Raw genomic sequence first — 25,893 nt, 5'->3', positions numbered from 1 at the left:
CCACTTGAAGAATCTGGGGCTGTTGCCATTTAAGAGAGCAGCAGGACGCACGGGCGAGGCTTTAGACCTCGCGGCACAGCGCGTCTGCAAGGAGGGACCGCAACACCTTTTTGTGCTGACGCTGCACTTGGTTCACGTCAGCCTGCGAACCACCGCGGTGCTCGCCTACCCTGTCTGATATTTCACCTTCTTTTTGGCAACAAAAAAGCCAAAAAACAAACCCACAGCAGGCACAGTACTCACGGGAGCTCACCCGTGACCGAGTCCCCGCACCTCCCGGGCAGCACAGCTTCCCTGGCCCGCCCTCTCTCCCTCCCCGCGTTCCCGTGCCCGGCTTTCCTCCCGAGTCCCCTCCCATGTCCCGCCCCGCGGGCGAGGAGCCGGCCCCGGGCTCCATCCCCGGGCTGTCCCCGCCGGCTGCCGGCGCCGCTGCATCGCTGTGCGACTGCGGGAAGCGCCGCCCGCCCGCACCGGCGTCCCGCGGCCCCGAGCGGCTCGGGGGCAGCTTTACAGAGCCGGCCCCGGCGTATATAACATGTCTGATTACCTATAGAGAGAGATGTGTATAAAAGGGTACTCATGCTGACCTCATAATGAGAGACGAGCCAATTCCCGCTCGCAAAGGGAATGTTCTGTGTGCAGGCACGCCGTGCTCCTGCGCTTGCTGTGACAGAGCCCGGCGGGCTGCGAAGGTGCCCGACCTCCCCAAGAGAAGAGAGTGGCCCGGTGGTCCCCGGGCTCCGCGCCGAGCTGCTCACCTGCAAGAACAGACCATGCCCAGGCCCTGCCGAGGCTCCCGCGGCAGCACGCTAGATCCCAAGGAGGAATGCTTTACAGGTAGGTTTGGTTAGCTGTTGTCTTTTGCGTGTCTCTTGTGTTCCCCCGGGGTTTTTTTGGGAATGGGATAAACACAAAGAATGTGTTGGTTGGTAACAGTGCAGTGTGTAATGCAAAACAAGAGCTTGGCTGGCTGTGCTGCTTTATTACATTGTTTTTACTGGTAATGTGTCGGAAACCTCCAATTCATATTTTACTCGAAGGACACTACCAAATGTGTGTACGTGGACTCTCTGTGTTTCTGACAGTGTTAACTCCCCCGCCATTCGAGCTTTCTGCAGCTTTCCTAATTGCTGGGCCTGACAATGGGTGGGAATAGCACTGGCATTTCTGGCCATACCTGGAAGGAACACTCGTTTTCCTGGACATTCATGCCCTGACGTGCCCTGCACCTTGGGAGCAAAACTGTCCTGCCCTAGCTCCTCAGACTGAGGCCTGTCTGCAGAAGTGGACAGCAAAATCCCCTATTTAGGTAGTGAGGAGAGCCATGAATTAAGAACATTTATCAGTATCATTAAAAACTGATGAGGATGCATAACGAAAAAAGTGCTAATATTAAGGACTTTTTGCAGATAATGCCACCATTGTTTACTACAGGGGTTGATGAGTGAACCGAAATTACCAAGAGGACTTTCAAGGGATAAGCGTGATGTTACGACTGATACATTTTAGAGAGGTTGGGCTAATTTGTCAGTTGACCAGCCTTTCAGTTTTTGCTTAATAATGAGCACACAGTCTAGCCTACTCACTGAAATTTATGGATGTGTGAGTGTTGGTGGATCATGACCTCATTACCTGTACAGTTCAGTTTCTGCACAAGCCCCCTGAGGGTTACTTCTGTGTTGTCTCACAGGGATTTATGAAATTTAAATTTGTACAATGCCCTGGAAAGGGTAACAGTTTTTATGCCTACGAATTTTATTGCTCTTGCATTGAGTATTTTACTGGCTTTTACAATATATTAAAATTCTGAGCAGTGGGATGTTTCAGTGTTTCTAAAATAATTTTTGGTTACGCTTTTTGGCACAGTCCTGCTGGTCTACTGACACAGTTACTTCTGGGCTTGCAGTGCTGCTAAAATAACACTCCAATGATGAGACTCTCAAAAATACTTTCTTCACTCTAATGTTTGAAATAAAGCCAACTGGGTTACATTTTTCTCAGAAATTATGTTACAATGTGTTGGAGATTTTTTCAGGGATGGCCTAGAAGGCAGCTGTGAGGAGCAGGTTCTCACAGCCTGTTTCTGTGAACAGCAGAGGTTCTCAGGTTATTTTTAACTACAGGTAAAAGTGACAAGCATGAAGGCCTTGAGAGCCTTGCACATCAGAGTTCTCAGGCAGCTTTCTCATAACAAGTGGATGTTCTATCTTTGGCTGTTTTGGGAAAGCAAGAATAATTTTGAGAACCTAAATCTTGGTATTGAAAACATAAGGAGGGGTTGGTATGTTATCTCTGACCTGTTGTGAGCTCAGATTTTGCAATATGCATGAACTTGATTAACACTGTTATAAAAGATGACTCATTGATGAATAAAGTGGAGTCGATGGCTGACCAACGCAAGGTGGGTCATCTCCCTCCAACTTCAATAACAATGTTGCTGAGATAGGGTAGTTTTATTGCTATTTTAATGCCTGTTTATGTTATACCCAGATAAAGATGAGAAGTGTGCTCTGCAGAGGTGAGTGGGTGTGACATATGCTGTATCTATAAACACTTCCACAGGCTGTCACCTGAATTTCCATGGCTGAAGAGAAGTATTTTAAATTTTAAATCTCATCTCTCACATGGCATGCAATGAACCACAGTGGGAGCTAGGGGCATTAGATGGAATTTTTTTGATAGAAGAACCCTTTCCACCCTAATCCCTATCTGTGCTTAGAATTTGTAGCATTGAAAAGAGTGACTTAGGAGAGGATGAACATGTCTTAAAATGTTAAGAGTCTGATTATGCAGGACTGTGCCCTCATGAAGAATCCTTGCTCTCATAACTGCTGCCACTGATGACAGGGAAATTATTTATGTGGGTTATGAACTATTTCTATAACAAAGAGTGTGCAATATTGGAGTCCCAAAAATGTAGCAAAGCTGTCCTAGGAAAAATTCCTTCAGGAGTTTTATTTTGCAAATTGTCAATTACATGAACTGTATTCTTTCTGAGCGCAATAAAACAGAAACTCCCTACTTTGATGATGTACTCTCTGCTGATCCAGACAGGGAGGTGTGAAGTTATTTATTGGTTTCCCTAAACTGTATTTACAGGATGCTGTGTGAACCCAGGATAAGCAATGTGCCCTTCATATTTACTACAGGGTGTTTGAACAGAGCCCAGTGCTGTGTCCAGCAGTCTCTTCATGGGCCACTGAAGTACAATTGCTCCTGCAGCAAGGACAGCCAGTGGCCAAATATCAGTGATACATGTTTAAATTCTCTAGAAATAAAATTCACAACAATGGGTGGTCCCTTTTTTTTTCAAATAATAAAAAGCTTTGTCAAAGATTTCATCTCAAGAGTTTTGAAGTACTTTATTTTAACCCATACTCAAAATATTTTTTAACTATTTAGAACGATTTCTGTTGAAGTTATTTGGAAAATCAGGATTCATGAGGAATTGTTGGAAATTTATTGATTCACTGACATTCAGAAGAGTATCATAAAAGAAAAATTTCCATTAGCATACAGGTCTGGAACTATGACTAAGATACTGAAGGTGTATGTTGTTGTATATGCATCTCTGATACCATTGTGTATGGGAAACTCTCCTGATTAGAATTTAATTTGATTTATTACCTTATTTTTATTTCTTATTTAGTGTTTACAGATTAAATAAAACCCCTCATGTACATATAATAGATGTAGATGGAAATTGAAGCAATCAATCTTGTATTACAATGCCTCTTGCAAAAAAAAAAAAATTATGTAAGCTTGCCTGGAAAATCCCCAGTCATGGTATTAAAACTGATCTTATTTTTCAAGACAGTTGTCTTAGAAAGGATTAAATATGGTTCATAAGAAGAATCAAAAGTATGAAGACTAATAGATGAGAATCTGAAAGTAGGTTTCCAAGGTTTCCAGGCCCACATTTAGAGCTCTACTTAGTGACCTGTTTTTGCAAAGGTGCTGCCAGCTGTGTGTGTGAATTCCATAGGAATGCTCACCTGCCCAGCACTTCTGGGAACAACCTGTAACTCAGGGTCAGCAATGGGAAATTTCATAAGCCTTTTCTCGTAGTCCTTTTAAGTTGACCCATTTTATTAAGTTGGTTGCATGAAGTTCGAGGACACCCCCTCATGTCATCTGTTTTAAATATGTAAGTTTTGGCAGAGGAAAGCCTGGCTTACATAGAGGGGCCACGGAGGGACCCGAGATGCTGGCTGGCAGCACTGTGGCACTTTCTCTTGGCTGTGAAGTGACTCTATTTGATGTTGTGAACTTCCATGAGTATTTTAAAACCAGAAACTATGGTTCTGTTGTGGGTTTGGAAAATCCTGTTCTTGAATTCTCCTTGAGAGAAGGCAAAAGTTTTTTTTAAGTTCCATCTAATTTTAGATGAAAATGGCCCATCACTGGAAATACTGACAGATGTCTTTTGTATCAAAAGCCAGAAAGTATATTTATACGTGAGCCCAAGCTTAGAGAGCATATTTTGTAAATTTAACTTGTTTCTTTTTTTCACTATATGTATTTTTCTTCTGCCTGTTGCAGTTTTGCTGTCTAAAGTGTTGATAAGTTTTCTATGTTTTTGCAGCATTTTGAATAAAAATTGGTCATATTATTACATAATTTACCTCTGGTGCTCCTTGAAGTCACTAATGTACAGATCATCATCTAGCATAGTGAAAATAATTAATTTTATTAAATTTTTTTATCAATTTTATTTATCAATGTAAATTTCTCAATCCATATCTCTCACTAAAATGGTAGTCCATTGTTGCTTCTTTTCTTTCATGTATATTGCCACAAAATTTTGACTTAGTGTTTTTTCAAGTAATAGCTGTACATAGCCCATATTCATTAGTGACAGAGTCAAAGATTTTCCATGTGTTTTTTTTCCCTTACCACTTTAGTGACATAAAACTACTTCTGGGGATGCAGCAACTGAAGTGACATTAAATCTACTTTTCTTCTCAACGTCTTCCCAAATTACATGTTCTCATTGAGGTAGTTTAAATGTGGAACAATCAAAATGGCAGTCTTATGTGCAAGAATTTGTTATAATAATAATCAATAGATTCACGAATCAATATATTAATTTCTTTTGGTTAGAGTTCTGTGGGAACCAGCAATCTAAGCTGTAGCATCAAAATAGAGCAGAGTCTCTGCTTCTGTTTTTGCAAATTATAGCAATAACATGCAAAGCTTCCAAAATATGCTGTAGCATATCAGAGCACAGAAACTTGATAATTCAATGTCATGGCCTTATCATTTGATTGGATAAAATTATAAGCTAATAATAAATTGTCGTGTAGCCTTGGTGTGTTGTGCAGTACTTACTAGGATGCTGTAAAGCAAAAACTGGATGCAGTTAAAGGTTTTGTAAGTCAGTGAAATTATTTGGACATTATGCAATTTTCAAGTATCATATTCTATTTGAGAAAGTTTTTTTCTGATTAAGAAGGGGATTTCTGTTTGGTTTTGGTTTGTGCCATTATTTGCCTTTTTGTTTTGTTTTATTTATTTAATGTTATGGTATGTTGACCCTGGCTTAATGCTAGGTGTTTCCAAAACCACTCTTTCACTCTCTCAGCTGGACTGGGGAGAGAAAATTATGGAAGGCTCATGAGTTGAGATAAGGACAGGGAGAGAACCCTCAGCAATTACCATCAGAGGAAAAAGAGGGGAAGTAAATTTAGTAAAATACCAGTCAAATTTGAATTAGAATATGCTAGTGAGAACTAAACCCAATTATTTAAAAAAAAAATCTTCCCACCATTCACAGCCTTAACTTCACTCCCTCCTTTCTCTGCCTCCTCTCACTGGGCAGGTGCATGGGCAATGGGGGTTATGGTCAGCTCTGTCACACCTTGTCTGCCAATTCTTCCTTCTCATAGGAGGGACTCCTCACACTCTTCCCCTGCTTCAGGATCATTCCCACAGGAGACATTCCTCCATGAACTTCTATGGCTTGAGTCCCTTCCACAGGCTGTCATTTTCCATGAATTCATCCCGTGTGGGCCCACAGTGGGGTCACAGCTCCTGCCAGGAACCTGCTCCAGTGAGGGGCTGCTCCCTGCACAGGCCACAGCTCCTGCCAGGAACCTGCTCCAGTGAGGGGCTCCCTGCACAGGCCACAGCTCCTGCCAGGAGCCTGCTCCAGTGAGGGGCTCCCTGCACAGGCCACAGCTCCTGCCAGGAGCCTGCTCCAGTGAGGGGCTCTCTGCACAGGCCACAGCTCCTGCCAGGAGCCTGCTCCAGTGAGGGGCTCTGCACAGGCCACAGCTCCTGCCAGGAGCCTGCTCCAGTGAGCGGCTCTCTGCACAGGCCACAGCTCCTGCCAGGAGCCTACTCCAGTGAGGGGCTCTCTGCACAGGCCACAGCTCCTGCCAGGAGCCGGCTCCAGCACGGGCTTCCCATGGGCTCCCAGCCTCCTTCAGGCACACCCAGCTGCTCTGCTGTGGCTCCTCCAGGGGCTGCAGGGGAATCTCTGCTCCCCCCTGGGCCTGCAGGGCCTGCAGGGGCACAGCTGCCTCACTATCCACATTCTCTCTTATTCCTTCACTGACCTTGGTGTGTGCAGAGCTGTTCCTCTCTCACATTCGCACTCCTCTCACAGCTGCAATTCTCCTTCTGCAGTACTTTTTTGCCCTTCTAAATTCATTATCCCAGAGATGCTGCCACTGCTGGGCTCAGTCTTGCCAAGCAACTGGTCAGTCTTTACTTTAAAAAATGTGTAAGTTTTTGCTATGGGTATGAATTAAAGAATTTTCAGTCTTCTGGTCAGTTTGTTAATGATGAAGATGCAACAGATTTAATTTTTAAAAATTGGAAACATAAAATTTAACTGTTTCAACATCAGAAATAAACAACTTGTATTGAGATCACAAGTCCTATCTTACATTCTGAAAGATTTGAGAGAATTGTTTTGCATTTCTTTGAGAGGAACAGAGAAACAGTACTGTCACCGCTTTTGGCATAATTTCAGGTGTAGTACTGCCTGAAAATTAGAAACAGATAGGTGCTTATATTCTCTCCACTGTGTACTTAGCCCTCAAAGGTTATGGATCATTTATCTGTGTTTAGGGTAGTATGGAACAAAATTTTCAAAATCATCAGCTTCCCACTTATTTTTTAATGTATGTATTTTGTGAAGTCTCAATAGCTTTGGAACAGGCAATAGCAATGGAAGTGGAGAGTGGAATGTCACAGCAAAGACTCTTACATCTCATGGACAATGCTGGCTTTTAGGATACAAACAAATCTGGTGAAAGCGATTTTACATTATTTCTTGTATATTATTCTGGCTAGTGCTCCTAAGGCATCAACCAGCATTTACTTTTTCCCAAAATGCTCTTTGAAATGGAATGCAGTCTCCATCCTGCAACCTGGGCACCTTCCATGTCAGGTAGCTCAGGTGTGAGCACATTTGATAGGGCTTCTGTGCAAGACAGGAGGCTGGAGCTGGGACACTATCCAGGTGAAATCTCAGACCAAGAAATGTTTCTAATGCATCTTCCAGGCAGGGCCTGTTTTGGTCTTTGAGTACAGCAAACAGATTTCTGATTCAGCAGCTTCAGGGGAACTGTAGCAAGAGAGAGAGAGCCCAGTCTGTGGTGATTATTCATGTGCAGACAGGTTCTGTGTCTGGACTCTTGGCTGAGGCTGGTGGATTATTCCAGTCCTTGCAGCCAGAGGCAGCTCATTTGGCATTATTTTCTGGTAACTTTTCCAACAGCCTCTTTTATCCACTAGTGCCAAGCTACCGAGGACTGGAGCGGCCCGGTCTGAAGCAGGCACTAGCCAGCCCATGTCTGTCTGTGTCCTGGTGGTGCTGATGAGGGAGGATGGCTCCAGCCCACCCATTCCTGTTCCTCTGTGTGCATTTGCCTGTGCCTGGCCTTGGGGGCTGCTGCCTGTTCCTGTGGCTGAGTCTGGCGCTTCTCTTGCAGCCAGCACAGCCACCCTGCCAGAGGCAGACTCAGAGCAGGGAATGAAGGGGAGAAATGCAGAGGGACAGATCAGTGTTAAAATTACCACATCAACACAACTGTGGTAACTCCTTGATGGCCTTGTGTTACATCCACAAGAAGTTCTGGGTGTCTTTTTCTCTGGAGATCAGCTGCAGATGTGTTGTGCCTGAATATCTGAGAAGCTGAAAATGGAAATGATTTATGCTTAGAATACATATATAGTTAACACAAATATATTTTTAAAACTCTATTATGAACAGCCTGATTGGGGAGTGAAGATCTTACTGATGAGCTTTGTGGAGTATGCTTCAGGAATTACAAAAAGGTTTTCTTGACTGGAGTAGAAGCATTATAGAACTGTACAAACTATAAATAACTGTGGCAGCCTCAGCAACCTCTTACTTAATCTACAGGCAGCTCTTTGGCTCAAGAGCAGTAGCTGGGATATATTCTTTATATTTACTGCAATATTAAAATACGGATATTTATCTTTGAAAGGTACCATTATGCCGTAGCTTCATGTGTTTCTGTTGGTAATTAAGCAGTTATGGTTTTTTTTTCTTCTTTTGGGTTTTAAAATATTATTGTAATCTTCTCATTATTTCAAATGTAGCGGGCTTTCTTAATTCCTTCAAATCCCCTACAGCCTTTTAGGTCTAGGAAAAGTTAACTCTGTCAGAGAAAGTCAATTGCTTCTTCACAGCAGTTCACTCTTTTCTAATTCCGTTCTTCGGAGTAGAAAATGTATCTTTAAAAATAGTGCAAGCTTCTGAGCTTGAGGATTACTGAGAAGAGTATGAAGGTTTCTGCAGTTACTCTTTACTTTTCATATTTTTCCTTAATTCAATAAGAATGCCAGTTTTGGGCTTTTTGTTTGTTTTTAAGGGGACAGAAAAAAGCCTATTCTCTTCAAAAAAATAATATTTAAGTGAAATACTGTTGTTCATGTGTGCCACTCCCCTCTAGTGAATAGAAGTGGAATTGCTTCGTGTTGTGCCATGTCATTGACCCCCTAGCTGCAACCAGATTATGGAATTTTTCTTCAACTTTCAATGACAGAGAGTTATCTTTATTTCAGTGGAACAATGTGAACTTTTTTCTGCTTTTTCTGTTAAGGAAGAAATAGGCTTTCATTGCGAAGCATGCTAAATTTGTTAAATCCTGTCCTTTACACACACACAATGCCCAAGTAAAAATAAAATTATCAACAGCAAAACTGTAGTAGTTCTTCCTCTGTCTGTATATCCCTGGGTTTGAGTGAAAGTTTCATGCTCCTTGCCCCTGTTTGCATACAGGGGCATTTATTTTAACAATGTTTACTTTTTTCTTGATAGTTGAATACATTTTTGGTGTAGTAATTTTAACTCTTCCATGATAGGTTGATGTTTGCATTATTAAACCTTTGAGTAATTGATACTAAAGCTCCAGTTGTTTGGTCACAGATAGGTGTGTAATTCTAGATAAAAATACCTATCTACATATTTTCACTTGGATGTTTTTGTTAAAGAGGTAACAGAGGAAAAGAGTTTTACAAAAATGTTGTGTATGTAGTAAATATTCTGTCAAATGTCAGCTAACAAGGCACCAAGTGTGAGATTTCTCTGGCCAGAGGCCAGTGAAATAGCTCAGCAGTCACCCTAGTCTGAACTCTGTACTTATCAGCCATGGAGAGAAATACATGCATTTAGCTTTCCATTTGTCATCGAAAGCACACAGCTAAAATATGCTCATAGCCAGAAGCTGATTGTTTCCATTTACTGCACATGTCAGATGTATCAAGCTAGAATGAGATGAGTCCTGTATGGAGTGGTCTTTAAAAAAAAGATCTGTTTGTGCCTGCTTTTTTGCCCATTAATTGTGCCCTTAATTCATATGATAAATGTGTCATTAATTCATATAATAAATGTGTCATTAATCAGTAGTGCTGGTGAAAACAGCTTTTTCTTTTACACTGACAACCAAATTTAGTCCATTAGAGTTGCACTGGCTGTGAAGGCCACAAGCCTAACAAAGTAAACAGCCTGAAGAAGTTGTATGAGATGTAGAAGTAGTGAACCCTAAATCAACATAAACTGTGATGTGAGGCAAATGTAAGCAGAAAAATATTTCATAGAAAAAAAAGAGCATAGATCCAAGATATTTTTAGTTATGTCTAAGAGATGCAGAGGTATGCTGAGACTAAAATTAGCTCTATAGAATTCCATATGTTTATTTAGCATACACACTCATGAAAACTAACCCTAGACATCCACCTTCCTGAAGCTTAAAGAGCAAAATGTATGAATGTAGCTGAAAGTGTAATACATTCTCTTGTTTTCCTTCCTTTAGGATAGTGTACATTTCACATCCTTGCTCTTTTCTGCTACGCAAAGATGCCGTTCACCCTTGTTCTTAAAGGATGGCAGATGTTTCTTTAAAGGTTAAAGCACTTTTTTTTTTTTTTTTTGAAAAAGATAAATACTAAAAATATGAGGCCAAATCCCATGCCATGTAGTTAGGCAAAACTCATACTCAGATTTGGGGATTTTAGCTTTGCTTTTCTTAATGTACTATACTGTACATTACTGCATCTTTTTAGTTTCTTCCTTTGTAACAAAAGGATAAAGTCCTGTTTGTTATCGCACAGCATTTTCAAAGCTCTAATTTTTAAATACTATTATGGAATTGTTATTGAAAACTATCTCTTCTCTTTTCCAGAGAAATCAGTGCTTGCCCAGCCAACATTTGTTTTTGAGAAGAAGGATTGTTCTTTGAAGGTAAAAAGCCTTTTTTCCCCTTTTTCATTATTGATAAAAATTGGTGAGAAATAGGGATTCTGTAGACAATTACCCTGGCAGCAGGATAAGATTTTAGTCCTGCTTAACAATTGTAATAAATGGTCTGAAAATAGAACAAGGAAGAATAGAAAACAGAAACAAGACTTAATGCATATATGCTGGACTGTTATACTTCATGTCTCTGTCTAGAAAATGATTGTTCTATTTCACTGACCTTTCCATGCTTATTGTTTTTCCAGCGGCCTGCAGAAGACCCAGTTTGCCAAGCTGAAAATGGTAATCACCACCTCACTGAAACAGCATAATATAAACGAGTGATTCATAGGTCTGCCTATTTTCTGTGAAAACAGTGTTTGGACTCTTTCTAGGAGCAGGGGCAAATACCAGTTACCGGACTAAGATTTTGTGGGTTGTAGAGCCACCTACTCTGTCCTAATATACATGTCCCTGTCTTCCCTCAAGTTCTTCCATCTTACCTCTCATATTTACCAGAAAGACAAGCTCCAGAAGCCCTGAAAATTGACCAAGTGTATTCATCTGTATGAAGTCCTAACTGTCTTTTTCTGTTTGCTTGGGTAATGTTATAACGTAGCTCCTCATTCTTAATGTTTTCTGAGCCCATGGGCTATGCACTAATTCAAAGTGCTTGCTTTGGGTTCCCTGAACTTAACAGAAATAAAGATTCCCCAGGGCTTTGTGACAGGTATTAACTTAGATTCCACAGCCCTCCTGCTCTTAGGTACTGCCTTAAAGCTGTTCTCTAAGTCCCTCCTAGAGTTTATTTTGTTCAGGTTTTAATTCAGTATTACAACATTGTGCTGATGCCTCCTGCCAATTACATTATATTTTCTTTTCTCTAGATTTCATTAGTTGTTCCAGAAAACGTGCAAGATCATCATCTTTGACTTTCCAGAAGTCTGACTCTCAGTCTAACACTGGTATGACATTTACCTCCAGTCATGTTTTGATTGGAGTTCTGTATTCTCATCTGGCAAAGAATTAATCTGAAAAGAATTAATTCTCCCACCTAAGACGTGTTTCTTCATTGTAAGCATGCTGCAGGTCATGAAAACTTAAACATTGATACTTGCTGGTAGTTTCCAATGAACATGTTTTTAATTTAAAATACATTATTTTTTCCATACTTACATAATATTACATAAAGTAGTGAAAAATCCATAAATTTAAGATAATTTTTCTGAATTGCTCACACAGTTAAGGGAGGAGAGGTCAGGAAAGGAATTATATCCCTGGCTTCTGGAAGAGATCACTGTTCCGTAGGCAATCCTTTAAGATGTGACAGTTTCCAGAAGGGCCCTCCTGCCATCCAGCCCTGAGCTGACTGGGACGGCTCATTAAGGACTGTGCATTGTTTCCATGAAAATGAACACTAGTCCCTGAGGCTACTGTGCAGAAGGACTCATCTGTTTTACACAATCTGGATTTAACATATGGATGGTACCAAAAAGTACTTCTGAATTCAGGCATTAATATATGTACAGTGTGGGGTTTTTTTAATCACATCTAAATGTACCCAACAGGACTTAAGCTAAGTTTGGTTTACTCTGAAAGTTAAACTGGAATAGATATGTGAGAAATTTTAGGGCATGCCTATTCCAAAAAAAAAAAAGCAGAGTGCAGGAGGAAGCTGGAGTGTTTTCCCTCTTGACTGCCCAGACTGTTTAAGGGATAGGTCACTGTCTGGTTCTGTTTTGAACCTGGCAGTCTCCAGGAGCTGATGCAGAGAGGGTTAGCTGTGTGCCTGAGCCAGGCTGTGCTCCTGGGCCTCAGAGACATCCTGGGGTCAGCAGCATAGACATAACCTAACAATCTGCTTCAGAAAGATGGTGGGTAGCAGACAACAATTTATTCTACTGTCAATGAAAGCATGAAATCAGCCTGGCTAACCCTAAAACTTGTCTTTTTTATTCTCCAAACAAGTGATAATTTATTCTCTTATTCTTTTAGATACAGCTCTCACACAGCAAAGAGGGAGATCATCTTCATGTAACATCCTTCCTACTTTCCCTCCCTCCCAGGCAGGTAAATAAAAATAAATATTTATGTACAAAAGCAAGTATTAGGCAAAATAAAGATGTGTGCGGAAATGCTTTTCCTGCAAGAAAAGCTGAAGTGTGTTTGGACTAATCTGATATTTAGATGGCAGAAATGATTGTTTTATAAGAAGGACAGGTATTTCAGTAGAAGATAAGTTTCTTTTTCATAGTTGGGGAATCCTCTGGGGCAGGGGTGGAATCTTTGAATAATTTAAAAGCTTGCATTTAAAGAATGTGATACAAATAATACTTAAAAAACCAAAATGAAATTATGGTGATTACATTAATAGTTTGCTTGCAATACAGTGGTGATGGCTTCTACAGGAATATAACTTTCTGTCCTAGGAGCCTGTCTTCCACCTAACCAGGGATCCAGGGAATATCCTCCCTCTCTTAGCACTAACAGGAAAGATGGAGTGGTCTCAAATCCTAGCCTATGTCTGTTACCAGAGACAGGTTCTTGACAGACACTGGCATAGAGGATTTCTAAACAATGTTAAGAGTCCCCAGCATTTTACGAGCAGCAAAACACACTTTTGCAATGAAAAAGTGGTGATTGTATGTATTGTATCAGTTGTGCCATTCTACACGACATGGTACATGTGTGGCATCGCACCCTTAAGGGTAAGGCAGCACCCAAGATTTACAAATCTGGGGTGTTCACAGGGGAAAGGAATGACAAAAGTCAGAGGTTCTGCAAAAGCTTAAAAAGTTTTACTGGTAAATTACACACTAAGCATGAAAACTGGTATAAGTCGTGATCTCTTATTGTAACCACATGATGGGTTTTGGATGAAGGGTTAGGGTGAAAGGGAAGAGAGAGATTTAAAGAGGATTAAAGAGGAGAAGAGAGAAAGCAAGAAAGAGAGAAAGAGAGATTATCAGTCCTGGTTCCAGTATCAGCACTGGTCTGGCTGAAGGCATGTCCAGGATCCTGGGGCACACACCTGGGCTTCACAGGGTACTTTTATGTAGAATGGTTTCCCCGCCCTGGAGATGAGTTTCTCTTTTTTTATGCAATCAGTTCTCATGTGCAGTTCATTCTTTCTGGAAATGGGTCAGAAGCCTTGGGGTGGTCTGGAGGGCCCTACAGCCCATGCCCACATCTTGGCCTCATTCCTGCTGTGCTGTGCTGTGTTGTGCTTATGGTTGTCCTGGAAAAGTGCTGCCCTACCTGTGTAGGTACCCTCTGCAGCCACATCCTGCACTTTCTCACAGTGGGTTGCTACCAGAAGTCCTTGGTTGGCCCAACAGCTATTTGGATATCAGTGACATACAAATTATCCCCCTTACCTCCTAGGCTTTTACAGCATGGTTGCCATCACCTTCTCACTGGTGTTTGATATCTTTATTAAAACGGTGAAAGCGTCAATAGTGCACTGCCATTGTTCTACTAACTCTTCTCGCAGAGCAGGGCGGGGTACATTTATTTGCTATTTATTTATTTCTATGTATTTGGGCCTCACTTAATCGTCTTAAAAATGCCCAGAACTTGACCAGATATTGCCAGCATTCAATGTTTCTACAAAACAGGAACACCAGTTTTAAAAGATGAAGAAAGATTTTCCATTATGAACATTCATTAACATCCAAAAGACTATGACATAGCCAAGAAACATCTATTGTTTTCTTGTGCCAAAGTCTGCCCACCTGTAAAAACTGAGACAGTAACACTTATTTTGGCAATCTTTTCCAGATGAATATGCTGGAATATTGCTAAGGTACTACCAAAAGAGGGAGTGGATACAGAAATATTAATTAATGGTTAAAATTTGGATGTACTCATTATTTCATTGTAAATTCCTTTTCTGTAGTAAAGAAGAATAACATATTCATGACCTCAGCTCTTCTTCAAAGAAATCCTGACATCATCAAAAGTCCAAGAGAAGGTAACTGTCATTGAAATGTTTTTTCACTGTAGCTCCACAAAAATATGAATACAAAAAAAGAACAGCTCTTTTCCATACTGAATGATAGCTAGGTATCTTTATGCAGTTCATAACTTATTGTTTGACAGTGTAAATGTCCTATGAACTCTGGTCTCACCATCTGCTCTGACTACTTATTTCCTGAGTGGACTGAATGTAACCTTCCATAGTAAAATTTCACATTTCACATTTTACCTCTGCTTCTGGAGAAGGCAGTGAAGAAACCTTTTGGCATCTGAGGCTGAGAATTAAATCTGAAATGCCAGAAGACATACCTAAAACAAAGCAATAAATATAAGTACAAAAATGTACTTAAATATATAAATACAAATATATTTTGTAATTACAAATAAAATGTTTATGTACATAACATTACTTTTTTATCCTGATAGGATAACACATTGTTTTCACTTCAGAGTTGTGTATTTTAGAAACCATTACAATTTTTCACAAAATGAAGCAAACAGTAAATATTATTTGTAAATGTTTTGAAAGTTTCAGTTAAGAGGCAAGACATAAAGGTATGAATTAGATGTGAAGAAAAAGTGTATGTTTAAATATTTGTCTTTGTATTTTGCAAGGATCCTTGTCACCAAGTCAATTGTGGAATGTCATTAGACCTGCCACTTTACAGCCCCCACAAGTCCTGACCTGTCCTGAAATTCCTGTAGTATCTCTAATGACTAAGAAAGAAGCATGTGTTCAGGTAAAAAGAAAAATAATTTTACTGGAACTCCAATTAAGGAAAAAAACCAAACAAACAGAAACACTCAAAACAATCAAAACCAAACACCAAACAAACCAGTGCTGTTTTAAAGCAATTAATTAATTACTTATTTATGCAATTAATTAATCACGCATTAAAGAATGCATTATTTTCAAGAAAGTTCCCATTTAAGTTTCAGTGGAATTACTGTATCATTAACATGATATGAAATGTTAAACTCATGCTGACTGTGTTTGAAAAATTATCTCTTCTCTGCAGACTGTCTTACCTTTCTGATATGAGGGTTCTGTCAGAAAATCAGCTTTGGGTGTTTTGGATTTTGTTTATTTAGAAAGTGAGATTTTAGTATTTTAATTGAGGGCTCTGGTTTAGTACCCAGCTGGAGGAAGCTCTGCCAACTACAACATCTATTATCCATATCTTTATGTGTCTGTGTATCTTTATACCTTAGTGACTCTGGATTCTAGCAGATCTGTTAATAGCAGAAAATATACTAGCTGTAATTAATCAATTTGATTTTATTATTCCTAGCTATCTGAAGACAGCTCTTATTCATCCACTGAGAATTCAGTAAATTCCAAAACAGCAATTGGGTCATCTATTACCATGAGTCTTTCCAGCTCTCAAAAAACACAGTAAGTTTTTGTTTATTATATTTCTGCATCATCTTGTCACTTGGCTGGTGGCATGCCCTTTCATCATCCATGCCTAACATGGTACTAAGCCCATGCAATCTGCACCCACACAGGCTCTCTGCTGTTTGTGTGCAGTGCCAGGATTTGTGTCCATTCACATGAGTTTCATAGGCCAAATGTCATTCTTTTGAGCAATAACCAATATATTTCAGCATATTGGACACAAGAAGCATAAAGAAAAAAATACAGAGTTGATTTGGAATACCAGGTGAATGCTGCAATTGATGCTCTACTTTCATTCACAAAGCAGAACTTCTGGCACGAGAAGCTGTCTGTGGTGACTGTGATAGGCTGGCATTTTTGTGCAGCACAGACTTCAGAATTTCTGTGAGGAGGCTGATGTCCGTGGAGTAGGATGCTTCCCCATCCTCTTGACACTGTATGTGATGGAAAGAGCCCCATTCTTGGAGATTAATCTGATTCTAACTAAAATCTTGGAAAACTTGTGTCATATGTGACAGAAATACAGTGCTGGGAAAACACTGGCTTCTGGTCATGTGTTCAGCTTTGCACAAGGTTTTGCTTGGGAAACAGAAAGGGTTCAAGGCCAGCACTGAGAAGAAGCCATACTTGTGCAAAAGTGGGCTATTACCTCTCTCTGGGGACTGACTCATGAGAACTCTAGGTCTCTGGTTGTCTCATGTATTAATACTGCTTGCTGATCTTGATGAGGGTTTTTAACCTGGAAATTGTGAGCATCAGGAATACACCTGGTATCACTTTTGATGAGAGAATGACTTTTCAAAATTGCTAGGGCCACAGATAATAGATTTCTAATGCTACCTAATTCCCTCTCCTACCCAAGGAGGGCATAGAATATGTAAATTGCAAAGGAGTCTGTGCCAGGGCTAGATGGACCACAGATAAAGGTTGTGATGCACAGTGCCAGGGTTCTGAGGAGGCAAGGGAGTTTAGATGCACGAACAACATAGATTCTTAATTCCTATCAAAAAAAAGAACCATTAGAATCATTAGAGGGCAGACGCTTCCTGTGATTTTGGAAGAACTAACCTTTTCTATTACATTTAATGCTGTTGTGATGCCCTCTGGGGACAACATGCAGCCACAGAGCACAATGGGTTTTTAGGAGAATCTGAATGATGGTAATGCATGTAAGAAAAGCTAAATCAGCTGCTGTTGGTACTTTAAATTTAAATTTATTTACCTTCTGTCAGCTGCATAGTATCTAGGAAAAGATTGGTGAGTGACTTTCTCCTGTGAAGTAGAGAAATGCAACACAGTGATTCAGTGCCAACAAGTTAACTTAAAGGTACTTGTGATATTTCTTTCTCTTGTCTTTTTTTTTTTTTTTTTCACAAACACCATGCTTGGGGTGTTTGGGCCTCATGAATTCTAGAATATCACAACAGAGTAGTTCTATCATAATCATGGTAAATGTTGGTTCCTTTGACAGTTGAAAACTAATTTAAATACTACCAGGTGCCTACTGCTATTCTGAGATTGCAGAAGGATGTAAGTGCCATTCTTCTCATCCATATTAAGTGACTGATGCTGTAAAATACTTAGGTAAAATCTTTCTGGCATTGCTGTTTTCTCATCAATAAGAAGCAAATTACTTTATTAAACTCTGTATACATGCTGAACAGTAAGTGAACATTGCAGCCAGACCTCATTGCTAAGAAAACAACTTTTTAGGTTTGCTTTTAATTTCCAACCAAGGCATAACTGTTGACATTTATTTATAAAATAAAATGCAGAGATTGCTTTGCTCTCTCTCACTTTTGCTCCTCTTCCACATCTTCATCTATCCGTTATATGATTCTGTGGAGAAGTGAGTGAAAATACCTTGTTATCCCCCTGCAGTTGCTGCAGCTGTCCATGTTCCATGAAACCACTAATTTTCATTTCCTGGGCTGACTATAACAATAAACTGCAAAGGAAAAAATTCCAGTTTGTTGATTCTGATGAAAAGCTTGGAAAACTTGTGTCACAAGTGACAGAAATACAACAGTGGGAAAATACAGGCTTGCACTCACAGCAACTCAACTTTGCACAAGGATTTGCTTATATACCTGAAAGGGTTTGAGGCCAGCACTGGAACTGGCAGCTACTCAGTTCCTTTTTGGACACTCTGAGAAGGCCAGTACCTGAATCATTCCCCTCATAATCCCATCTGAGTACTCGATCCATATTTCTCCTCCAATTGTTCATTGTTAGTGATCATTCCCTGATATCAGGGACTGTGTTTTGTATCTCCATGACAAATGCCATCCCTGGGGCAAGAACACTTTGCATCCCTGACAATGCATCCCTGGCAAGAACACTTTGTTCTTGCCATACAGCAACATAAGGCTATTGAGGTTTTAATAACATTTTAAGGCTGGCACTTCCAGTTAACTTTCTCTTAAAAGAGAACTGATTGCATTGATTAATTTTTCTTACATTTCTGAATATAATCAAAACAATTTCCTACATTTTTTCTTAGAAATAAGCCTCTAATTCTTGGGTTTTTTTAGCTCTTTTGTGGTGCTGTCCTTAAGCTGCTATTGGAACAGCCTAGAAGTAGCATTTGAAATGGAATCAGTATGGAAATTGGTCACATTCCAGTGAATTTTAGTGAGGAATGTGTTTAAGAATAAAAAACTCATTAACACACTTCAGATTTCCTGTTCATGGCCCAGAACATGCATAGAAGCTTTAAAGGCTGAAAAAACAAGTATTTACTGATTTCTCTGTTTTGCTTCTAGCAAATGTGTTGTCTTAGAAACACATCAAGCATAAGAATGCTAAGGAGTATTTTATTCATTAAAAAAGATGGAGAGAGGTAGTACTCGGTAAGCCCTTCATCCTTGAAGAGGTTTTAAGTGCACTGTAGTTGTGAACAGAGAAACTATTTTAGAGGAAATCATCAAAGTTCTGCCAACAAACCCAGCTAATTAACAGGAATATCCTGTACATGACATATGTTATGTTAAGCCCTCCCGAGGGTGATAAATACTGTGAAACAGAAGTGAGTGGTGCTGAAGAATGCACCACTTGTGACACAGTATCAGGCTGCCTTTATGCCAAGTCATCCTTCTGGAACAGAAAGTGAAAATAACTTGCATGGTTTTGCCTATGCCAGTAAGACGTGCAGGATTAAGCTCTACAGAAAGCACAAACAATGTACAACCCTTTCATAAAAAGAACAAAACCAAACAAATCAAAACCAAAACCAAACCAGCAGCAGGAACAACTTCCACATAAAGGAGTTTACAAGGATTTTTCTAGTGACTTTTGCAAAAAAAGAACCCTGTTAATTTAAATTTGCTATGTAATTAGCAAGTCCAATCACAATTCTACTTGTATAGAATACTCTTGAATGTAATCTCTAAAATATAGCTGGCCAGTACCAAAGGATTGCAAGTATTGAGTTTGCTTCTCATCTTACATATATCTCTGGAACAGGTAATTGAAAAATCGGAACACTTTTCCCTCCTGTTTTACTCACACCTCATCTTAAGCATTCTGCTATCAAATCTGTACATTTTTTCAGTATTTGTGTGTGTATGTGAATACATTGCCTTCCTGCACTTCCAAAACATGAGGATGATGAAGGAATGCCTATAAGGCACCAAAGTGTACATTATTCTGCACAGTAGTGGAGAACTTGAAAGGACAGGTGTTAATTGTTGGTAGTCCTTTGGAGGAGCAAAAGGAAACTAAAGCAACTCATTAAAATTTCTGGAGTAAGACACTTCCATGCGGAGAAGTGGTATGCTGTTTTGCTGCTTGTTCTTTCGTCCTAAGGAATGGCCTCAATAATCTTAATGAAATTCACTGTGATACTCTGTTCCTTTTGTGGAATTTTCCATAGAGAATATTCTCAAATTCTCTTAAAGAATTTATCTGATTACTTAGGTGATTACTCTTTAAAGTTTTTCTTTAATGTTAGGTGTGGTGAATCTTTACAGCGCTTTAAATGTGGTGAATCACATTCTTCTGTTATTTTGTCCCCACAGAAGTCAGTTGCTTAAAGAAAGAAGTGTAGAAAACAGCAGCAATTCAGATTTTGTGTTTGGGGAAAACATGGTTGAAAGAGTTTTGGTTGGATCTGCACATGTTGGAAGACCTTTTATCAAGGTTAGTGTACTTAAGAGTGCGATTACTTTTTCAGATATTGGTTCTTTTTAGGTCATCCTTCTTTTAAAGATGTGAGTAATTATGGTTCCAATGTCTCTTGAGGAGAAAATATCTAAGGATGTGCTGCTGGAGGAGTAGGCATTCCTATCTTCACCACCCTAGGCAGGTTCTTTAATTACTAATGCCTACCAATATGCACTCCTGGATTTTTACTTGAAAAAGAGGTTTTTATCTCTTCCATGTAAAGTGGAACACCCTCAACATAAGATAAAACAATGTGGTGGTTCCTGCTGCTCAAATAACTTCCATAGTAACTGTAAGAGGTTGGATGGGTTCCCTTCCTGAAAGGAAGCCGACAAGAAAGCTGAAGAGACTGTTCACAGGAGTGACAGGACAAGGGGAAACAGCTTCAAACTGAAGGACAGTAGGTTTGGGTTTGCTATTAGGAAGAAATTATTCTCTTTGAGGAGGTGAGACCACTGTAAAACATATGCCTAGAAATGCTGTGGAGGCCCCATCCCTGGAGGTCATCCAGGATGACCATCCAAGGCCGAGCTGGATAGGGCTCTGAGCAACCTGGTCTAATTAAAGGTGTTCCTTCCCATGGCAGAGAAGCTGGAACCAGATGATTTTTAAGGCCCCTTTCAACCTAAACCATCCTGTGATTCTGTGATAAATAAGTATGAAGGAAAACTTTGACACCTTAGAGAGTATCCGTGTTAAAGCATATTGTGCATGCTTGTGAGGCAGCTTATGCCCTGAAGGACTCTAGGACAAAAAAGTGGTTCTGAAGCTGAGATTTGAAATTCAGTTTTCAGTTGAAGTAGGATGAAAACTGTATGCTTATCTGCCAGGTAAAAAGCTTGGCAACCATAGGTTTGGGATGTCTTCTGGCCAAGATTCTTTTATAAGGTATGAGTTGAGACACTGAGCATTGTCAGGAGCCACAAGCATTTATTTAGACATGACTAAGAAAATTTAACTGCAAAACTGAAGGTGATAGAAATTTTTAAGTCTCCTGAGGTTAAGTTTGTGGTGTCTGGGCATTCTCTACTACTCTTCTGGGAACTTATGGGCTTGAACTAGAAATAAACCAGTACCTTAACACCTAAATTATTCATTGGATTTAAATACTAGTCCAGGATCCACACGAAGATGTCATTCTTCTCGAAGGAAGAAAGATGTACTGATTCTATGATAGTAATATTACTTCCTCTAGAGACTGAAATTGTATCATGTGGGCTACTTTTACTCTGAAGCTATTAAAATTGGTTGCCTTCAGCCTAACATACTATCATTATTCAATATTCTACTTGATATAAATTAACATAGCCATTTTTTAAAATAGGAGTTCTTATTTCCCCTGTGTTTTTCTAGAGTCCTGAGAAGCATCCCAAGCTGTGCAATGAAGCTGATTTACACAAAGGAGAAATAACGTCCATGTCCACAGGATCTTCTCATGTCAGGCCACAAACAAGTAAGCATACTCAGCAAACAAGCACAGTTGGCTTTATTGTTATATCTCACTGTATTTTAGAGGATGTCACATAAGTGGTGGTCAATACTATTCTCAAGATACCCAGTCATGAGTATGCCAAAATCTATTTTCAGAAAGCAGGCAGAGTTTGTTTTATGACATGTGAACTGGACTAACTCGAGAAAATGTTACAAACTATTATTATTTATTACAGATTATTATTTATTGTCTGAAGAAAAATGCAGTGACCTTTATGAATGCCTTGTGGACATCGCTGAATTAAAATTTTAGGCTGTCTGCTGCTTGCATTTTTCAAATTCTCATATCAATTACTTTGTTATTTTAGATTATAATTGTGGGACTGAAAGTTCAAAATAGACATATTTCAGGGTTTCTTTGTGACTCTGGTGTGAGATTTCTACGAAGCAAGCCATGTAAACCTAGGCTGTGAGGGAGTCCCCAGCAGGCCCCTGTTGTGAGCCTTCTTGATAAATTCTGCCCTCCTCTTTACTAACAGATGTATTAGACCCTATGATTTGTGTAAGCATTCTTATAAGTAAAAAATTCTAAATATAAACCCCTCAGAACATGTGTATAGATTATGCGAAGATACAGAGCTTTGTAATAATGTTGTTCCTTTCAAATATTGTCCTTCTCTGTTCCTGTTAAATATTCATTATAAATGTATTATTATTCTGAGTATTGGGATAGGTATACTTGGTATAACAATATATCAGATGAGTTTAATTTGGAAAATCAGCTTCTAAATATTTAGGCCTTGTTTCTGATTGTTCCTGTTTCTCCCTGGGGACAGACCTCTGCAACTATAAACAGCCCTGTTCAATTCTGTAAAAGCCTTTTTAGTGAGGTATTTTGTATTCCTGCCTTTTCCTCTAATGTTTGTTCCTTTGGCCAAAAACTTATTAATAACACTAAACAATGTGAGATACCAGAGGTATTACTGAGGTCACTTCCTGTGTGACCTGTACTAGTTTTGTTATCCTAAAACTATTCCCAAAATACTCCCTGTACAGAAAGAATTTCTTTTTTTTTTTTCCTACAGAAAGACCTTTGTTGAAGAATGCAACACTAATTGAATCAGCAGCTGCTTGTGTTTCCAAGCCAGTGGAGAAAATCCTGTTAGATAAAGTTGAAGTTATAACTGGAGAAGAAGCAGAACAAAATGTATTGCAGGTGTGTATTTCATAAAACCTTGATGAGTAGTTTAGTTGTTGAAAAGAATATCTAGATCAACTGCAGATGCAGCAATCTGAAAGTAACTTCAATTTATATTTTAAATTTTTGCCTTTTTTAAGCTATGCCTCAGTTAACCCATTTTTCTGTAAGTTGGTATGTTCTTTTTCATACTATATTTGTTTATTTTGTAGTCTCTTTTAGTAAGTGCCTATTTCAGTGGTATTTTATAAGCATCTACATCGTATACTAGCTGTAATCACAACCTTAGAGCTGGAAGTGATTTGAGTAAAGATGGGGTTTATGAAAAAAATTTTTGGGGAAAAAAAAGCAATGTGTTGTAAAAGTAATTTGTTTTATAGTTCAGCTAAAATAGCAATTATCTTTCCAACCTGGCTGAGCGTATCTTGTTATTCTTTGGTTTCAAAATATTATTTTCTCAGAAAATAGCAATTATGATTTAAAAAATCTTGACATTATTTTATTTTTGATTAATTTTTCTGTCTTAGCAGAACACAAAAGTTTTACTATCTTTGGAGCAGTACTCTTCTAGCAGTACTGGTATCCTGTTGCATAACATTTGTGAAGAGTGAGGAATTAAGGTTGTACAACTTTTGCAGCAAATTTAGCTTTGCTGGTGGATATCAGAGACTGCTGCTACTCTTAAAAACACAGCAGCAGCAAAACTGAAGGGCCTCAGCAACTTTCTCAACAGACAAAGAGTTAATAAAGATGAAACAATTGAAAAAGTAAACTGGGACTCATGTTGAATGTTTTCTATGGTGAGAAAAGAGATCACAGATCTAAGAGCCCTTTCATTTTAAGTAATAAAGGTGATACATCTATATATCTATGTATGGATATATCTGTGTACCTTTCTGCACATGCCGTGTAATACATGGATGTATTAAAAGCCATATCAAAAGTTTTACAACCATAAAGTTGTAAATGTAAAGTTGTTATTTTAGAGCCAATAAAACTAGCGTTAGCTGGCAGTTTTCATTATGTATTTCTCTTTCAGATTAACTGCAAGCTTTTTGTATTTAATAAGCTTTCTTTAAGCTGGACTGAAAGAGGCAGAGGATCCCTGAGGCTTAATGACACTTCTAGCAATAAGCATGGAATGTTACAGTCAAGGCTAAGTACGAGTGAAATAAAGAAATATCCCATACAGAAAACATCAAATAACTTGTATTATTGTTGGCGAGAGTTTGTTTCAGAACATTTCAATCTGAGAAGATTGTTGTATTTAAGTCAAGTTGCTAAGAATCTTTTTACGTGATAAAGTTCTGTGTGTTCCAGACTGAGGAACTGGGCTCACATACATTGTTAGGTTCTCTGAGGTACTTCTCTGTGTACTTCTCTGATGTACTGTGTCTTCAGCCCAGTCACCAGGCTAACAGTTTGCTCTTTGTTGGTTCTGCTTTTTCAGCAGCACTGTTTCAAGACTCTTCTGGAATGTTTTTTTTAATGTGCTGTCACTGTTTTGTACTGTATTGCACAGTTTCAGCAGATTACTTCCTTTGTGTGCCAGACATATTGAAACAAACTACTATATTTGGATACTAAAAAAGTAAAAATCTCACTATATCAGGATTTTATACCAAATCATAAGGAATAATTTTTGAAAATATTAGTTGTATACAAGTGCTGGAAAAAACAGCTGCAGCGTATCTTATCATATTAACCTTCTTATTTTAGTTATGCGAAATCAAGGTAGCTTGAGATTGATTCTCAACACCCAACTCTGGGAACAAATGGTTATAAAAAGAGCAAACAGAAAGAGCCTGTGCTTCACTGCCACAGATCAAGAGGACCATTCTGTTCAAGTATTTCTAACTCAGGTGAGTAGGAGACAACAGCTGCACCCAAAACCCCACTTCATGTAGAATTCTGAAGGGCTGTTGAAGGTTGGTTTTAGCAAATGGCCTTCATGCTCTATCAAACAGTGCTCAGCTTAGATGTTACATGACTTTCATTATGGAATGCATTAGAATCAAAAAACAGGTGTGATGATATGATCTGGCCTTAAGACAGACGTTTCCAGATTCTGGTTCACCTACCACCAATGGAATGGATATCGTTCCAATAATGTGCAGAAATGGCTCTTCTTTAATGAAAGCAATACACTTACAATTTCTTCACAAGTAGTTAACATTTTGTAAATTACTCTGGTAAAAGGCAGCAGCTTTCTGCCATAGTTCTCAACATAGCACTTGCAATAAATCCAACCAGGGCAGGACCTCCATTTCTCAGTTGAGAAGAATACAGAGTTCCAATATCACCTTGTGTAAGACCCAAGGATGTCCTGGGAACCCTGATTTTATCCAGCGAGGGCTAAATTGGAGAAGGAAATGTGCTGGACTTATTTGCAAATAGATAGCCCATATGTCCCTAGTTGGAAAGTGAGAACTTCCACATGAGTCTAAGGATGTTTATGGTTTCCCCAGCAGATCTTTCTAGGAAGGATTCAGCTTGCTGGGAAAGACAAATAAATCATCATTTCCAGGAAGTGTCACATATCATACACAAGCAAAGCACCATGCAGTGTATATGCAAGTACTGTAAATCTGTCACTTCTTAACAGGGATTGACTTAAGACTTAACATTGACTATGGCTGTGCTGGACTGCTGGTCTGCATGTGAGAATTACAAATGTCCTGATTTCCAGGTGCACTGCACTGTTTTCATAGAGAGTGAAACAGTACTGCACTGTTTTCATAGAGAAACTTGCATTCCGTAAATTTGTATTGACACTACTGGGCAGTAAAAATAGACATCTATGAGGAAGTCACAATAAATGAGAGCTGTATGGGTGTGGCACGGGTTGCAGGAACCTGCTTCTACAGACATTGAAGAGGCTTGTTATCCATCCCTACAGTATCCACCTGGAGACTGTATGTCAGAGCTTTCCTACTTCTAGAACCAAGCCCAAGAATCATCCAGATATCAAATACTCCATAAAAACTGATCTGTTCTCCAGGGAAAGTA

At 39.3% G+C, this 25,893-nt stretch overlaps 1 protein-coding gene across 3 annotated transcripts in view; it reads left to right on the top strand.

The window, feature by feature from the left end:
- The first annotated feature begins 351 nt into the window (after positions 1–351).
- Positions 352–25,893, top strand: part of RANBP3L (RAN binding protein 3 like) — a 33,358-nt gene continuing 7,816 nt past the window's right edge. The window contains exons 1-13 of one of the 3 annotated variants that reach the window (XM_074532666.1): positions 352–837; positions 10,662–10,720; positions 10,981–11,017; positions 11,602–11,679; positions 12,710–12,784; positions 14,613–14,687; positions 15,308–15,432; positions 15,985–16,088; positions 20,111–20,231; positions 21,609–21,708; positions 22,772–22,902; positions 23,954–24,044; positions 24,604–24,746. In XM_074532666.1, coding sequence (XP_074388767.1) covers positions 594–837; positions 10,662–10,720; positions 10,981–11,017; positions 11,602–11,679; positions 12,710–12,784; positions 14,613–14,687; positions 15,308–15,432; positions 15,985–16,088; positions 20,111–20,231; positions 21,609–21,708; positions 22,772–22,902; positions 23,954–24,044; positions 24,604–24,746 — 1,383 coding nt within the window. In that variant the 5' untranslated portion in view covers positions 352–593. Of the gene's footprint in view, positions 838–10,661; positions 10,721–10,980; positions 11,018–11,601; positions 11,680–12,709; positions 12,785–14,612; positions 14,688–15,307; positions 15,433–15,984; positions 16,089–20,110; positions 20,232–21,608; positions 21,709–22,771; positions 22,903–23,923; positions 24,045–24,603; positions 24,747–25,893 lie in introns of all 3 variants that reach the window. The other 2 variants (XM_074532664.1, XM_014268331.3) reach the window with 2 other exon arrangements.

The sequence above is a fragment of the Zonotrichia albicollis genome, chromosome Z (assembly GCF_047830755.1).
Source record: "Zonotrichia albicollis isolate bZonAlb1 chromosome Z, bZonAlb1.hap1, whole genome shotgun sequence".
NCBI lineage: Eukaryota > Metazoa > Chordata > Aves > Passeriformes > Passerellidae > Zonotrichia > Zonotrichia albicollis.
This window is presented reverse-complemented; position numbering and strand designations above follow the sequence as displayed.